Genomic DNA, 18332 nt, shown 5'->3' with positions numbered 1-18332 from the left:
TTTACACCACTGTAGACATTTTTCTGGGTTCACCAGAGTTTTGTGGATGCAAGTTAGATTGCGATATAATTTTACCCAGTGTCGCAATGTTTAAGTATTGTGTAATCTTATATTATAGGTAAGTGTAAGAACCTACATAAGTATTAGGGGTCAGTTCTTTTACAGGGTGGCCCATCGAAACCAGTTCAGCAAGGTTTGGGGCCCTTTTTCACAAAAAATGTAAAAAATGCTTTTGCAAAAATGCTGCTGATTTTTGATTTTAAGGGGACAATTTTTTCAAATATTTTCAACCCCTTAACATCAACCCCTTGGCGGGAGTTGCAACCACTCTCAAAATCATAATTAGCAGTAGAGGTCAAGTCACAGCTTATTTTAAAGGTCTTTTTATTCTAGTTACAACTGCCAAGTTTGAAATTGCTAACTTGAGTTTTAGCAGTATGACAGCTTGTCAAAGATTTTGATACGAGTACAATACCATTGTTTAATACTTTTAGCGCTATTTTTTAAAGGTTCTTAATTTGCAAAATAAGAACGCTCACACCCGTCGATTTTTGATTTTAGAAAAATCGATTTTTGTTTAAATTTAAACCACAAATTAATAAATGCCAATGTTTCGATATATATTGACCCTTCTTCAGAACAAACAAAAAAATTAAAGCTCTTCGTTAGATTGTAAAAATTGGAATATAGCGGTATTTTTTTGATGATTCAATTTGACTTATTATTTTTTAAAGGTATTAAACTGCTGGCATGTATTTTGTGTTTTTCCACTTGCCTTTCATATTTTCATAAACTCCAAGATTTGTATAGAATCCAAGATTGCTCGTGCATTAAAACTGCATTGCACTGGTCAAATTATAAAAAAAATATATAGAAACAAGATGAATTCAGCTGTATATTGAGCTTCACTGGGTAATTTATTTTTGGTCTCTAATGTCCAAAAATAAAAAGCATATTTTAAAGTATAAATTTATAAAATCAATCAAAAAATAAAATCTTTACCCATTTTTCCATATTGTCCATCTAGGATACTATGGTATTACTAAAGATCTTGATGCAGTTTTTAACTTTCAATCCGACAGCATATTATGTTGTCGACTGCTGCTCTATGTGATAAAAAGTGAAAACAGACATTGTAATGTTCTATACATCTTGGAGTCAAATAAAAAGATATTATTTTATTTATGTCAACAAATAGAGTCTTTATCGGTGTTTTTTCTATCGCCCAAGTTTCAGATGTAAGATGTAAAATATATATTGTTTTCAAGGCCTTTTAAATTTTTACGTAAACATAGCGCTTTATTCGCGAAAGCGATTCCTAACAAATCTGATGAACAACTAAGCACGCGTGATTTAAAACATGGTTGTGATTTAAACTTCTCCACGAACACGTTTTGTAATATTTTGTATGCTGTTTTGAACTTTTGAATTAACAAACGACATAAATTAGCTAAATCACGTTAGTTTTTAAAACCGCAGTAAAATCGAGGTCATATACATGACTAATTTACTTTTTAGTAAATTAGTCATGAAAAAAATGTATGAAAGGATAGCTAAAGAAACGAGGAACAAATTAAATTAAAATATAACAGCTATTATTTGTGAAATGTATAATATCTTTTAAGGGACATTACTAATAAAACGAGTAGAAAATAATTCGTTTGTGCTTTTAATAAATTTTCTTTGACCTTTATGCATTGACGATAATATTTTGTAATATTTTATATAAATTCTACTGTGTACTACTACAAACTTTGTTTTTTATAGAATAAAGTTTCTAACTAAATTAAGTTTTAAGCTTATATGGTACATTAAGAAATTTGGATGAATTTTTATGTTTTATTTAGTGTTTTACCAAACTTATATAAATGTTCAATTTTATTACATAACATTATAATTGTTTGCTACAATTTGTTTTACAATATAGTAATACATTTTTTGAATATCTTTTGTTTAATTTCTAAAACCCAGACCAAATGTATTTGGTAGGAAATGTATGGATCTTTCAGAAATTATAGTATGCGAATAGAAAAAGTAATAAATGGAGGACCCTGTTTAATATGGAGACAAGAAAAGAAAAGTCCCAATTTAACACTTTTTCAATCTGCCTACTGTAATTTCCGAAAAAACCACACGTTTCCGAGTAATTTTAAGCGCTCGATAAAGTAGAGCGAAATTGAAATTTTCCGCCAGTCACAAACTCGTTTTTCATTTTCGTTTCCAATTAGACGACACTCAGAGGGCGCAATATTCAATCGACGGTTCACTGCTCTATTGGCTCTTATGGAAGTTTCCCATTCAAGCAGTATTAATCTATGATGCATAACCAAGAAGAGTTCGCATGCTCTAACCGTGTGTCTTTAAATTAGTTTTTTACTTACTATGCTAACAAAATTAAAAAAAACTATTAACATAGTTAAATATAATAAAAATATTATATAAGCTCTGAGTATTTTCGCAACTGTTTGCATGGGTAATGAAGTTCCTCGTATCAATGGAATGCTCACAATACTTGCTTCTTAACAAACACTCTATGAATGGATCATCATCTTAAAGGAGGCCATTCTTAACGTTTGTTAGAGAAGCATGACGGAAACTGATATTTCAATCGCTTTTGTTGGACAACTTCTCGCTTGTCGCCTGCTAAGTATCGTGAACAATTTTTGTCGCGCAATTAATGCGCTTGCAAGCCTAATCGTACCCTTACATTGAAGCAAGCGCGCAATTATGTTATCGACTCACAGATCGCACCTTTATGCCTTCGGTTTCTGTAACGGTTAAATCTGTCAATGTCGACAATGACATATATGATTTTTAATTTTGATTGGGATGGTATATTGGAATTCTCCCAGTTTGGTGTTTAATTATTTAAAGAGTTTAAACATAAATATTAAATGACCCAATATGCTTTACGAATAAATAATAGTACATGATTGGTTATGCATAGTGTATCTGATATCAAGGTAATATATTTTTACAAAAATTATACTGCTACTGTTATTTTACTTTTAGATAACATGGGAGACCAAACCAGGATAGATAAAATCTATCAGACTGCTAGAAATGGAGAATTTACAAAAGTTTTGCCATTAATTGATGCATCAGCATTGTCAAGAGCAAATGCCTTTACTATATTATTAGCTACATCAGATGCCTGTTATCGTAAATCTCAGAAATGTAATTTAGAATCACTTGAAAAACTATTAAATGCCCTAATGTCCTATATAGATGATCTTGATGAAAAGTATTTGTATAAATATTTTGTGGCAACGTTTCACATACTTAATATCCTTTGCAAACAGGTAAGTGTGTATAATTTCATTACCAGAAATCAAATTATGTCTGAAATATATGAAGACATTCATAGTTTTATATGTAAACATTGACTGGTACTAGAAAACCTAAAAATATCAGTAATAATAAAATTTATTTTATGCTAATTTTGTAGGAATAGGATTGATAGAATTAATCTCTAGTAGAGAAATAATCTTAAAGGAATATTCAGAACATACAAATTGAAAAAGTGATAAGTTTCAATAAGCATAAATCCATACCTTCATTATAAAGGTGTCAAAGATAGGATTTTAAAGATTTAAAACATCTACATGACTGCTTACTAGCTACATGACTGTTGATATTTTTTGAATTACTAAAATCATTTTATACTCATCATCTCAATTTAAAATATGTCAAATATGGAAGCGAAAATTAGCATAGTAAAGGGGAAGAAAGGTGGGCAGCAAAAATCTGTTTTGCCTGCAGTGGTTAGATAAAAAATTAAGAAGCCATTAAAAATAATAGTCATTCTTTGTATATTAGTAATGTTTTCTTATTTCCTAAAAATTGATGTTTAAACACTATATTTTGAAATCTAATATTAATATATTAATATATAATCGCATATCTAAGATTATATATTAAGATAATAACATTTCTAAGAGACAACCTGTTTATGAGAAAATTCACCATTAGTTAATTCACATTATTAAAATTAATACAAAATTGCACTTCCAAAAATACAGATTTATTGTGTGTAATTTTTGTCTATTTTATTTTATATTTCTTGGATCCTAGTTTGTCTATAAGATTATTTGAATGCCTTATGTGATAAAGTGATGTTGAGGGCTGCTCTATATCTTTACATGACACAACCCCCTAATAAGAAATCTAAAACTCTGTAGAGAATGACACCTTTATGAGTAGAAATATCTCTGTTGAAATATATGTGTTCAGAAACTCTTTTTTAGATGTTTCAGTTTTGTAGCCATACAAATGTGGAATTATTTACAAGGAATTGTGCATAGAATTACTCTTTTTATTGATATTAAAAGGTTTCTTTTTGAATTTCAAATCATTAATTTTAGAATTTCTTGATTAATCTTGAAAATAATAATAATAGAAGTACAATTTCTATAGTGTGCATTGTTGATATTAAAATATTTCTATTTTGTTGATGAAAGTGGGATAATTGAAATATCCTGTAGAAATACACACTGAGCAAAGAAAATCTTTAACCATCTTTCTCTCAAAATTAGATCAATAGACTGCCCTGTTCCAGCTAAGAAGGCTTTAAAAGAAAGATTGGTCTTAAAGGCCTGTTGTATTCTGGAGGAATATTTTAATGTTAATGTTTTATGTTATATAAGCAAGTGCCATATTTCAGAGGGTATTTAATATTACAGTATTTTAACATATAACACTCATGTTAGGAAATATATTAATATATATAGTTTTAGGTAATATATATTACAGCATTTTTGGTGGTTATCAATATATATCTAAAAGTATCTACTCTCCACCTTTGTATCTGTTGTTGTTTTACTTATTTATTTGTTACATGTATCAACAGCTATGAAACCACATAAGGATACTAACTTTAGATACTATTAAATGTACTCATGAAATAAATTTAAAAAAATACAAAAACAAGTAAATACCTATAATAATGCAGATATTACCAACACCAATACATATTACAGGTCATTTCAGTTCTGTTTTAATTAACTTAGTATTATTGTCTTAAACTGATTTTTACTTTAGATAAATATTATATTATATATTAGATGTGTTCAGAAAAAGAAGTGTATTATGAGATACAATAAAATTTATTTAATTTTTTAACTGCAACCTGACTGCAGAAATATTAAATTGCATCTTACCAATTGTGCCTCTCCCAAAATTCTAAATATAGTGTCTTAATAAACTCAAAAGAAAATATTAAATACTTAAGAATTGACTTTGATCAATGTATGACATGGCTTAGGCACATGAAAGAAGTAAACATACAATTTAAAAAAATTCTCTACAAGTTTTACAAACTCAAGGAATAAGAAACTGTAAAGCCTTGGTTAAGTCTGTACTGTCATATGGTATATCAACAAGGGAAGCAATACATAATAGTACTCTTAACTCCCTGACAACCATACAAAAATACATAGTAATATTATTTTGTGTAAAATTTGATTATATAAAATTATAAATTAGCTGAAATCCTTATACAAGATATTGGCTATTCCCAAAAACCTTTGAAAAAGGAAAATTATTTATCTATACACTTATACACACTTGAAATTCTTCATGTAAACCTTGTAGTGTGCTTTTGGAATTTAAACCAATTAATAAACATAACTAACTTTATTTTTTATTTCTAGGTTGCCATCAAGGACTTAGCAAAACTAGAAAAGATAATTTATCCATCCTTTTTGAAGACTGAAAATCTATTAAAAGATTCAAAAATTGTTTCTACATACACAAGTACTATAAATGTTCTATCACAATCTATCAATTCACTTGCTGCATCTAAAAACAAGAAATATAATTGCTACATTTTGCCAATTTTTACCAGTATTCTTAAAGCTCAAAAGAGTCTAGACAGCCACAAAGATTTCTTTAGATTAGTAGATATATGCTTTAATCAGCTCCATCACTTAGGTGCTCAGGATCAACTGCTATCATTTTACAAGATTATATTGAAAATACTTGGGGATGATCCTGTAAAATTCAAGGAAAATGCTGATTCTATTTTGGTCCAGTTGATTCCTATTTACTCAAAAATTGTATGTGATCTAATCATTATTCCTAAACCAAATCATCTAAATATCTTTCTACAAGCTATTCAAAGTGATATAAAAAAGGCTGATTATTACAATTGCCATTTAATCTTTCAAGTCATTGAATTCTTACAGTGTCTTGGAAATGAGGAAATTGAAGCACATATAGAAGAGGTTAAAGGCACTATGGAACATTTTAGAAATACACGAAAGAAACTCTTTGACAATATTATTCACTGCTTAGATCAACCGATTTTGGAAGTGCTTAAAATCTACACAAACAGGGAAATAAAAACATGGAAGCAGTTAAAGGCCGATTCTATACAGGCACTTCTTAGTTTTCTCATGGATAATGTTCTTTGCCATTCAATGCTCACACCCAAAACATGTAGCTGTGGCTGTGCCATATCAAAAAACTATTTTACTCCCGCTAAAATAGGTTGTCAAATGACTCATTTACTAAAATTATTCTTAGATGATAATGCTGAGGAATTACGTGAAACTAAGGAGTTTTTCTCACAGATAGGCAAATGGGTGGGATACATCTATAACATTATCAAAAAAATAAAAAATTCTAACTGCAGCAAGTGGAAATTTATATACACAGATCTGTCTAGCTCAGTTCACAACATGGCCCTAGTTCTGTACAAAGCTGAAAACTTATCCTATAAGAACTTGTGCATTCAGTTCATTAAAAGCTCTTTGGAATTTGAAGGATTGCGACCTGAACTGCTAAAGCTTCATACCAATACGTTTGCATTTTGCGCTTTGAGTGAGAATCAGTCTAAAAGTGATAATACCATGGGAGCTATGGGATTGATAGCACTGCATTGTCTTTTGTATCCGGAAAATAGTAATCGTTTGTTTCAGGATTGGATCAAATTAAAGGTATGATTTTCAAATTATAAACAAAATGTAATAATTCTATAAATGTAATTAATTTTATCCTGATTTCCATATAGGTAAAAAATAAAAAAGACAATGATATACAAGAACAAACGTTGGTTTCGGCTCTTCATAGGCAGGCAAATCAACTGAAAAATATTTACGACTTTGAGAAGTTATTTACCAAAGAAAAAAAAGTAGAATTGCTCATATTTGAATTGACTCAATATAAAGCAGTGTGGAGTAGTAAAACCTCGATGTTGGCAGCTTTGGATCATCTAACTGAGGTAATATTTTTTTTAACTTTTAGCTGCTAAGTTACTATATATCATGAAACAATTACAGGACGATTTTAAATTAATATGGTATAAGCCTTTTTTAGATCAGAACTTTGCCTTTGCTATAATTGGTATAAAAAAATATAAAATTACTTGGTAGTATGGTCAGAAAATATGTTTTTGAAGAAATAGCTGATATTCCACTTCATGGACATAACTTATTTATTTCATTATTATTTATTATAATTAACTTCGATAGTTATCAAACTTAGATTTATAAAATAAGAAAAAAGTACTGAGTAAACTCAAATTACAAAAAATTCATTGTCATTTTGCTGACCAAGGAAAAGTGGATTATCGAATAAAAACTGCACAATATTCTTCTTTTAACGATCTAATTTTACTGTTTTAGCAATTAATGATAAACGTTTCGCTAATATTTACTTTCTTAGGATCCTGACATCTTGACATTTACATCCTAACAGTTATCAAAATATTAGGTAAAAAGCTGTTATAAACTGTCATTCTAGAGTAAAGAGATTCTAAAAAAAGTATAATTTTTTAGAAAATTTTTCTTTTTAATAAAAATAAAATTACTTTGGAAAGTTTATAAATTATTCAAGAAAGCCGAGATATTTTATAATGGTGACATACATCTATATGTAGAGAATGAAGGGTACAGATTGTACATTTTATGTATTAGAGACCCTTGATTACAACCCTATAAAAGCTATTAACAGACTTCGCATTTCGTATTTAAATAGTTATGTGCACATTTTCCAAAAATATTGTGCTGTCATCTGCAACCCTTCTGAAAATAGAGAGATGGTACAGCATGCTGTACAGCTGCTTGATAAAGAACTGTCAAATCTAAAATCCAAGAAAATATTCGATAATATATGCATATAACTTTTAAGCAGTAGTTATGACACAGATATTTATAAAGAAGTTTGTTTAAGTAACGGCCTTCATTTTGCTAATGGAACTATCTACGCGTTGCTGCTTATAGGCACTTGTGACAAATTTCTTGATGCATTGTCTGTAATTGGAAATTCTATTAGTGATCACGATTTACAAGTTCAAATGTTATGTACAATACTCAGCAAAGCAATAATTATAGAACATATTATGTATGACAAAATAGACACAAAATAGATAAATTATTTCTTCTTCTAGAACAGCTTAATTTTCCAGACATTATTGCCATTACTGAACTGTATTAACATCAATTGTATCAGGCAAAGTAGTTGTTGTCATCATGTGTCCAGAAAAAAATATGTCTGGCGGTGACTATATAATTTCGTTCTATCTCCTATAAGATACCGTGTTCTATTATTTTAGACAAAATTGTCACAAAACTTCTTAAATCGGTTTCAAATGCCAGGGTTCTGTAGGGTTGGGATTTTAGGAAGGGGTATAATCAGCTCCATTTCCCAAATAATTGGAAAAGTTTTGTACCATTTTAAAAGGCTAATTTTTTTTTGTTTTAAAATACCATATAAACACTTATCAGCAGATTTAACTTTAAAATTAAATTTACTCTTGATGTGCCCTCTATATTTTTGTAAAACTGGAGTTTCTATCAAAAATCTATTCATGGTATCAACATTACTTAAGTTTCCGGAATTGGATTTTTAAAAGCTTAAGGCAACCCTAAATACCTTTTGAATAATTTTTATTTAATCTAAATTATACACTAGCTTTTGCCCTTTTAATTGTATTATTCGTAAAATTTCGTAAATATTAATAATATTCCCAATTATAGAATTTTTAGGTAAATGAGAAAGTTAATAATTGTTGTAGGTTGCTGATATTCTAACTTTGTCCAAAGTCATCCTAGAAATATACTGCGATGATAAAATAAGTAGAGTGAGTAGCCCAGATATGGCCTCAGTTTGTTCAAGAATCATTAAATGTATGAATGCACATTTAGAAAAGAACTGTACAATTGAAGTCAGGCTCGCAATGGCCGTCTTGTATTATTACTATTTCAAGGTAGAATTCCTAACGATTGTTGATAAAAATGTTGAAGAAATGGAGCAAACCATGCAGGGTAACATAAAAAAATACACATAATGGTAGCTGATAATAACTAATATTTCTTTAGCCATTGGGTCGGCTAAGGAATCAGAAAAAATAGAGCTGGTGCCCAAGGATGCGAACGATGAATGTGATATAGTGTCAGCCTATTCAAATTTACAACTGAGTAAATTTTTACCAATATTAAAATTGCTCGATAAATGCGTCGAACATTTTGGTGAAGTAAACATTCAAGATATTGGAAGTGATATTTCCAAAAATATTGCTAAATTTTTGATAGTTGTTGCTTTTGAATATAGGTAAAACATAATTGCTTGTATTTAAATTGTCATATCGAATTATGATTTTTTTTTTAGGTTGCAACGTTTTTCAGTAAAAAGCCTTCAGGCATTTAGCATGTCAATGAGTATAGCTCGAAACATTCAAGAGTCTGAAACTCATTTGTTAGCTCTTAGTTACTTGTTGGAAACTGCTGATATACAAAGGGAAGAGGTGAAAAATTTAGTTCAAGAAGGAGATCAATTACTAAATGACATAGAAAGTGACGAATGGTATGTTTTATTTTCTCATACTTTACTTTATATAAATTAATAACAGATTTTCTAGCTTTAATAAAACCATTGCAATCTACTACCTATGCAAATCAAAGTTATACATTAATATGGATCTTTTACTTTCATATGAGTTTTGGAAAAAAGCGCAAGCTCATTGCGAAAACCAAGAAATGCTTCAGGCTGAACTACAAGTCCTTTTATTTAAATTAACGACAAGAAGTTGTGAATTGATCCCGAGAGAACACGAACGAAGTCCCATGACTTTGAAATTACATAATGCTTATGATAAATGTATCGAGTGTTATAAGAAAACTGTTTGTAAGTACATTTAGAATAACTGTTCAAAACTATTATTATTTATAAATATTTATCTTTCAGTAACTTCCCAAGATTTATGTATAGTTTTCGATACATGGTACGAACTAACAAAGATCTATGATCAAATGGGTGAACCTCGGAGATTACGTGCCTACTCAAAAAAATCCGTTTTACTAACCCAAAAAATCATAATTCCCCTTCGATGCGTTGAATTTCTTCTTTTGTTGGCCCAATGCGACGCATCAACCGTAAGCTTCAACTTTTGCACGGTAAAACTAAAGGGAATCGACGATATTTTCTCCTTAAGTAAAACCAAGGAAGTTTCAAAGGACCTCATTCCAGAAAAGCTGGGTTGTATAAATGACAAATTAGACAACGATATAGACAACTGCACAGACTTAATTCGAGAATTAGCGTTGGATATGCCCAGGCATACAAGGCAATTCTCCCCAGGATCTCCCAGTTTAATAGTGGAAGGTTTTAAGTTTCCTCGCTTTTTAAGCCACCAGAAGGATTGCTTATGTTTCATGTGTATGTGCTGGGATTTCCAGAAGTTGCTGTTATGGAAATATCGACTAAATGCGTTGATCAACATGTATGAAAAACAAGATAAGGTAGGTACAATAATAGGATTTTTAAAAATGTTATATAGTATAAGTGTTCTTTTTTCTAAAACATACTAACTGCTGGTTTAAGTTTAAAACTACTGGATGTTATAAAGAAGCATTAATGCTGTTTCAGTTAAAGGCTTAAAATGAGTTGTGAAAAAAAATGAAACGTGTGTAGTGATTCGTTCGGCCAATATTGGACGGCCGGCAAATTTCTAATAAACCACGACGATTGTCAAATTTATTGATATTTTCATAAACATATAGTTTTTTAAGTTGCTTTAACTTACAACCATTCTTTTAACCAAACGGGTTTCTGTTATCGTTTCTTTTCATCATTCACTTATAAAACAATCGATTTTCACCCGGCTAGTATCGTGCCCTTTCAAAAAGATCAGTCCGTTATTCAAATAGTTAACGTATGTTTTGAACACAGTAGGCGGAGCATTGAATTGCTAACATATACAAGATATTCCATTTGAAACATCACAGATGATGCTAAATTTTTAAAATTTCTATATTGCCAAAAAAGAATTTAATATCCAGATAAGCATATATAAAGATAATAAATGAAATAATTCAATTCCTTTTTTTACAAGTAGCACTTTTTTATTTGATTTTAAAGATATACAAATTTAATAATATATATTTTTTATTTAGTAAAACTTTACTAATTTGTTCCTGTACATGGGTGGTTTTCAAGATGCAGGGTGTCAAATATTTTCATTTTGTTTTTTGCATGTTCTGCATAATTTCCTAAATAATTCCGATTTCTGAACGAAAAGCGGTACCTGGGTTTTTTTGACTATATTTTTCTGGAGAATGAATATTATTTTCTCAGAGCTAATACAGTTTTATGAAGTCAGGGCTTCACATGGTTTTATTTGTATACAGGTTGTACCAACTCTATTTACACACGATTACTTTTCGCCTCTATATATGATATGCAAAAGTTAAAATAAGTGGTCGTTTGGAAATACTAATATTGTTGACAGTATTGGTAAATGTATAGAGTGATTCGAAAACAAAGTTTTCATTGTCACGTAAGTTTTTTAAATCGAACGCCCCTTTTATATTCTATCAAATTTTTACTCTTTATTTAATTCTACATCAAAAATATATAATTAAATTATTTAGAAGAAGTTCCTCTAGCAGAACGATGTAATATGTGGCTTGAACAAGATGGTTCCCCACCTCACAACTCGCAGATTGTATAATATGTTCCTTGACAATTGATTTGAAAGATACTGGATGAGAAATAGAGGTCCTGTGAGGTCATTAAACACCGCTAGATTTTTTCTTGTGGGAATATGACAAGCTTACACTGAAGAGCTAAGAAATTTTGAGTATTTAAAAAACAAAATTACACGTGCTTGTAGAGCAATTCCGGAAGAAGTAATAAGAAGCGCCTGTACCACTAAGCTAATAAAAAGGTACGAAGTGGGTCAATCCGAGAATGGTCAGCAGTTTCAATATTTAATAAAAGTTTTTTAAAATTATTTTAGTTTTATAATCGTTTTTAACTGTTTTAATAGTAGATGGAATAGGAATTAAATAAGATCATTATAATAAACAATTATCTCATAAACTATTATAAATTTTTTATGTAGAATTAAATAAAGAGTAAAAATCTGGTAAAATATACAGAGCGTTCCATTTTAAAAAAATTACTTGACTTTGTTGAGACACTCACATTTACCAATACTGTCAAAAATTGAAAATGCAACAAAACATATATGTAACTATATGAACCGATAATAGATCATTTATATGAATGACTTATCTTGCGTATCATTCCAAGCTCGAATTAAAAGAGAATTGTCTCAATTTTTTTCAATAAAGAATTTTATTCACAGCATTTGCCATGAAAAAACTATGTGTCTTTATAAACTAAGGGAGAAGGGGGGAGGGTCTGGAAAAAGTTACGATATGCTAAGCGGGAGGGGGAGAGAAAGGTCCAAAAGTGGCCAAAGTCGGGCTATGTAGTTAATGGACTTTCAAAGGCTCATGACTTTTTGTACAACCTTATATATATCTTTGGTCTAAGAAATAAATTCCTTAATTATTTTTGCGCGAAAAAGTACTCATGTACTCTCACTCATTAGATGTCGCTAGGAGCAACCGTTTTCGAAATATTTGAGTTTGAAATAATTGATGCCTGTGATTATAAAGAAGTGAAACAATTCTAATAAGTTTTCTTTCTGTTGTCATGTAAAAATTCAAACTTATTACAATTATGACGTACATTTGCGTAGTAGGTAGCTCATAGAAATGCTTATAAAGCATTTCCATGAGCTCGTTTGTATCAGGACCGTTACCCGACTAGCGTAATTCCAAGATCAAAAACTTTTTCTAGGATTCACGTTGGGTTAAGAGAAACAGGAACACTTGAAAAGCACCTGTCACCAAATATTGAAAAGGCAGTCCTTAATTTAGTATAAGAACAACCGGAAATTAGCATCAGAAAACTAGCATTTACGTTAAATATTTCTTATTTTCTCGTATGGAAAATTTTAGTTGACAATTTGTTATATCCCTATCATGTTAAAAGAGTTCAGGCACTGCTGCCTTGTGACTTTCCCTTACGTATAAACTTTTGCCGTTGATTTCTCCAATGCCTTTATTTAAAAAAAAATCATAACGGTCATATATGGTCAAATGAAAACTCACATGCAATACAGGAATCCCATTTTCAAGAGTTTCCTGTTAACGTGGGGGCAGGAATCGTGGGAGAGTATTTGATAGGTCCATTCTTCTTGAGGATTTGCCTACTTTACTAGAAAATCTTAGACTACGGAAGGAGATGTGGTCTATGCTTGATGGTGTCCCGCCACATTTTAACATCCAAGCGCGAGAGTTTTTGAATCAAAATTTCAATAATCTTTGGATAGGTAGACTTTGTCTAGCTAAGGAAAGGTACAGCACGTGTTGTTCGGCTCATCGCCCCGATTTGCATATAAACAGTGCTATTGCGTTAATTCTTATATTTGTGTTCTGTGTCTTTAAATTAAATTAAATTAAATTAAATTAAAAAAAGGCGCGCGTTATTAGGGGGTGGAAGGGTCTCAACCATGGCCTGTTATGTCGCCAGACCTTAATAGTTTGACCTTATTATTTTCTTTTGGAACATCTACAAACCTTAGTTTACCAAAAACCTATTTAACATAAAGGCATCAAATAATGACTCTCGTAAAACGATTCAAAATACTGCAGGAATTTTCTAAAGAGTACACGAATCAATGAGGAGAAGATTGGATGAGTGCATACAGACAGGAGATGCACATTTCCAACCTATATTGTGATTTTGATTCATCTGTACAATTTTCTTTACAAATATTTAATTTTGATTAAAAAACATTATTTTATAGAACTGTTTCACTTTTTTAAAACACATGCATCCCTTATTTCAAACTCATATATATGTCAAACATTTAAAGGTATTGTTTAAATAGAATAATCTCCATACCTCATATAAACAATTTCATAATAGTTCAATTTCTAAAATAGGTTTACAAGTATAATATTTTATTTATGCATCAGCAATTACAAACCTTACAATGCTAATGTCATGACCTAAACCTAATAATATTAGAGCCAAAAATTAGCAGTAAAGTAACTTTTTTACAGTTGATCCTATGGGTAAGAGGTATATCAAATACGAGTTTGTAAACTAAAGTTACTGTGGTTTTTTCTTAAGGAACTTTTTTTCCTATAAACCAATTTTTGTTAGGTCGAAAATTCGCGTCGAACCCCAACGACGTGGCAATAATCAATAATCATCTAAATTATTTCTTTATTTTTTGAGTAGTACAGTCAATGTCAGAGAGCATGGTACAAATGCAAAGTTGTACCATGCTCCATAAACGCGTTTTTTAATTAACATATCAATAAGTCGTCTTTTTTCATTTATGAACCCCTACGAAAACTTGAATACAATAAGAGTAGGTTTTTAAAAGTATATAATAAATGAATTACCTTATTTCTACCGTCTATTTTATGTTTTATTTCTCAGTTCGTTAATGTTTTAAAATACGTTTTATCATTGAATTTTAGATGGCTGAAGAATTTGTCGCTGGCTCACTCACACTCTACAGACGGCTGCTTCAAAACGAAGATAGCTATAAAATAAAGACAGCAAAAGTCATACCCTCGGGACTGGTTCCGAATCTCGAAGATATCTTTGTAGAACCATATGCCAGCATCCTGTACGACTACAGCTATCACATGTCAAGAAAAAAAAGCAAAGATAAGGCTCTTGAAATAAATCACAAAATCATTGAGGTCCTGAAACCAAGAAAGGCTGAATATGTGTATTTATACAAAGAAGCTCTTTTGCAAAGAATCAGTTACATAGCAGCTACGCCAAAACTGGAGCTGAAGAAGGAGGAGATTGCAGGATCCTTTATTAGCAATAACAAAGTATTTCAAACTCCGATTAAAAAGAAATCTGAAGTTACGATTAAAATTCAGGCACCAGATTTTGTCACTCCCAAGCCGAAAATAGGTAAAAAATGTAACCTGTTTGGTCCTGAAGACAGTTTTAAACAAAAAGAGCGCAACCCATCGTACGATGAAGATGTATTTGCTCTTCCAAAAACCAATATTAGAAACCGATTGGTTCCTTCAACCCCAGTATCTTTCGGCACTCCTAAAATTCAAATATTTACATCTGAACCAATCAAAACATACAGCAGAAAGAAACCTGGCCCTGAAAAGGCTGAGCAAGTAGCGAGTTCTTCAAATGGTATAATTCAAGATGAAAATGAACCGACTCGGGTTTCGCCCATCATTGCTGGTTCGACAATGAATAATGCTCAAGGGGCAATACAAGGTACACAATTAAAACCGACGATGGCTCGTCTTAAAAAAACAATACTAAACGATCAACTTCTAACTAACAAAGTAGTTTTAGAAGAAAAAAATTATGAGGAAAATAAACCTTCTGCTGTATCGCCAATTTTGACCGGGTCAATGATGAGCGTTCAGCATAATGCCGCTCAAAGAGCAAAAGCTAAACCTCTTTTAAAACCAACCAAGACTCGTCTTACCACAATTAATAAAGATTTAGAAGAAGCTTCTGCTGTTAACACTGATATAGTAGAACTGAGCCCGGATGCAACAGCTAGCAAAAAGCAACGGGAGCTTTTACTAGAAAAAGTTAAATCGTCCATTAAGAAATCGGCAAAGACTGCGAAGGGTGAAAGGACAACCAGAAAAGAAATAAAAACAAGGAAAAATTTGTTAACAGATTTCCTTGAAGATAAAGATCATGCGGTAAGTAGTGATAAAGGAGAGAGTGTGGATATTTCCAAACCCAAGGGTGCTGTAAGACGATCGGCTAGAAATAGGATGTTATAATTTTTAATTTAAACCGTTTTAAACAAATTAAAATAATTTTTTAGCTTAAAGTTGAAAAACTATGTAAATAGAAATTTGTTTGCAAATAGGTTTCATATTCTGTATGCTTTATTCAAAATCATTATAGCATTATTCCTGATATAACAGTGTGTTGAAAATACATTTTTTGCGTGTTCCAAGAAGTAGTAGTTGTAGTTTGTTATGAAATGAGTTAAAATATATCCTAACAGATTCAAAAATTTTCTATTAAAACAAAACTTTATTTTTTTGGAAGGCATATATATACAGGGTATTACCATATTTTTTTTTCTAAAATGTTATATCAGGATCTTTTTTTTTTTGGTAGAATAAAATTTTAAGGTGCCTTAATGTGCCATATTATATAAATACATAATATATTAAAGTGGGTTGTTGTATTGTACAATAAAAAGTTCCTTAGAATTGATGTTAATAGTACGTACTTTAGATTTTTGACGGTACGGGTTAAAAAAGCTCTACCCATGGCATTTTAAGAGTGAATCATCAATGAATAAAAGTTCTTATAAATAAATAATGTAACTTGGTTATATACAGAGTATTATGAAAATAATAATTTTTAAATGTTCTTGGGGAGTTCCTCTAAATATATCATTAAACATTATTTCTCATTATCTTCAGTTATTATCGATGTGACCATGCTTTTTTGGAATGGTTTGTATGTATTTATGAATAGCGTCATCGAGCGACAACTTCATAAACCATTACAGGGTGTCCCGCGAGATAAGAGACAAAATGTCCCTAAGAGGGATCAGAGACTTTATGTAAATTCGAGTCGAAAATGTCCCATGAACATCAGTCCTCAAAGGCGCCCTTATCGATATTATAATTTTTTTTTAGTTTAATTGTGGCAATGGGACGAAAACTACAATACTGCAAAAAATTATTTTATCCAACAAATATTTCAATGTGTTTATCTCAAGACAAAAGCTATTAAATTAAAAAAAAAATATATATCCCATATTCGATTTGAATTTACATAAAGAATATGTGGAGATTTATCTCTTACCTTATGGAAGACCCTGTATATTTAATAATAAATTATAATTTTCATTTTGTTTTAAAGTGTATACTATTTTTTCTACAATAATATTCGCAGTAAATACCGCACAACTGATAGTGGTTAAAAATTGTGATAAAAGTTCCTCCTAGATATATGGAGATATGTAGTTCCTAATATGGAGCTTTTTCCCAAATTTTTCTTTCACTTTTGTTTTTTAATATATTCGACCAAAGAATTACTTCTTAAGGCTTGTGGGCAGAGCTTCTAGACAATCCACAAAAATAGTTTAATTATTGTTATAAAAATTTCGATTGTAAAATGAATTTAAAACAACATTTTTTCAAAATATATTGTTAAGATAATCGCTTGTATTTGTGATGTTTTATATAGAAAATGTGTAAATAAAATTATGAAACAGATCTTGAAAATGAAGTTTATGTACCGTTATGTTCAGTGCCTACTGACCATATATCCATATATACCCGTGACGCAAAGCATTTACGCCCATGTTTTTTCCCATCTGTCAGTAATTTATGGTTAAATATGTTTTGTTGTTTTTTAAGGGCACAAATTCAATAACTTAAAATATTTAACTACAGTCTGGTTGGACCACCATGTATTTTTTTATATACTTATCCAGTCAACGATTTGCGATTAATGAAATGCATCATCAGTACTAAAAAAAAAATATCGATAATTAATTGTAAAGCCTAAATAATTAAACAATTTTTAGAATAAAAAAAGAAGTTATATAAATTTAAATACTAATATATATTTTACAAAAAAAGTGCGAATTTTCTTAAGCCTCTTATTTTTATCCTTAAAACCCATATTTTACCAGGGCATGAAAAAACAACAATTTTTCGAATAGCAATATTTATTATGTATTAAAATAGGTTAGAAAGGAAGATTATGACACAAAAAAAAAGTTACATTCAAAAAAGGGCATGTTGCGTTTTCGCATGATTGGCTAAATATATGAACAAAAAAAAACGTAATTTTACTATTTATGGTAACGCTCAAAACAATCGGTATGGAGGGTGTTTGAAATAAAAGCGACTCAAATTTATCTTAATCGGATTTTTATTTCGTTAAAAACACAGACTGTACATCACTGGTTCAATTAACATTTATCACGGTATTAAAACACATAAAATGGTAAATTCTGCTGATATAAAATATCATTACAATCCACGACGGCC

General features: G+C 30.2%; 1 protein-coding gene across 1 annotated transcript; it reads left to right on the top strand.

The window, feature by feature from the left end:
- Positions 1–2836: 2836 nt before the first annotated feature.
- LOC126743313 (uncharacterized) lies at positions 2837–17549 on the top strand. Its single transcript, XM_050450343.1, has 10 exons — positions 2837–2963; positions 3013–3302; positions 5652–6938; positions 7013–7222; positions 9017–9266; positions 9321–9552; positions 9610–9804; positions 9860–10125; positions 10186–10739; positions 14787–17549. Exons 2-10 carry the CDS (start codon positions 3018–3020, stop codon positions 16089–16091), a joined length of 4584 nt encoding a protein of 1527 aa, XP_050306300.1. The 5' UTR covers positions 2837–2963; positions 3013–3017; the 3' UTR covers positions 16092–17549.
- Positions 17550–18332: the final 783 nt, after the last annotated feature.

This window comes from Anthonomus grandis, chromosome 12 (genome assembly GCF_022605725.1).
Source record: "Anthonomus grandis grandis chromosome 12, icAntGran1.3, whole genome shotgun sequence".
Classification (NCBI taxonomy): domain Eukaryota; kingdom Metazoa; phylum Arthropoda; class Insecta; order Coleoptera; family Curculionidae; genus Anthonomus; species Anthonomus grandis.
This window is presented reverse-complemented; position numbering and strand designations above follow the sequence as displayed.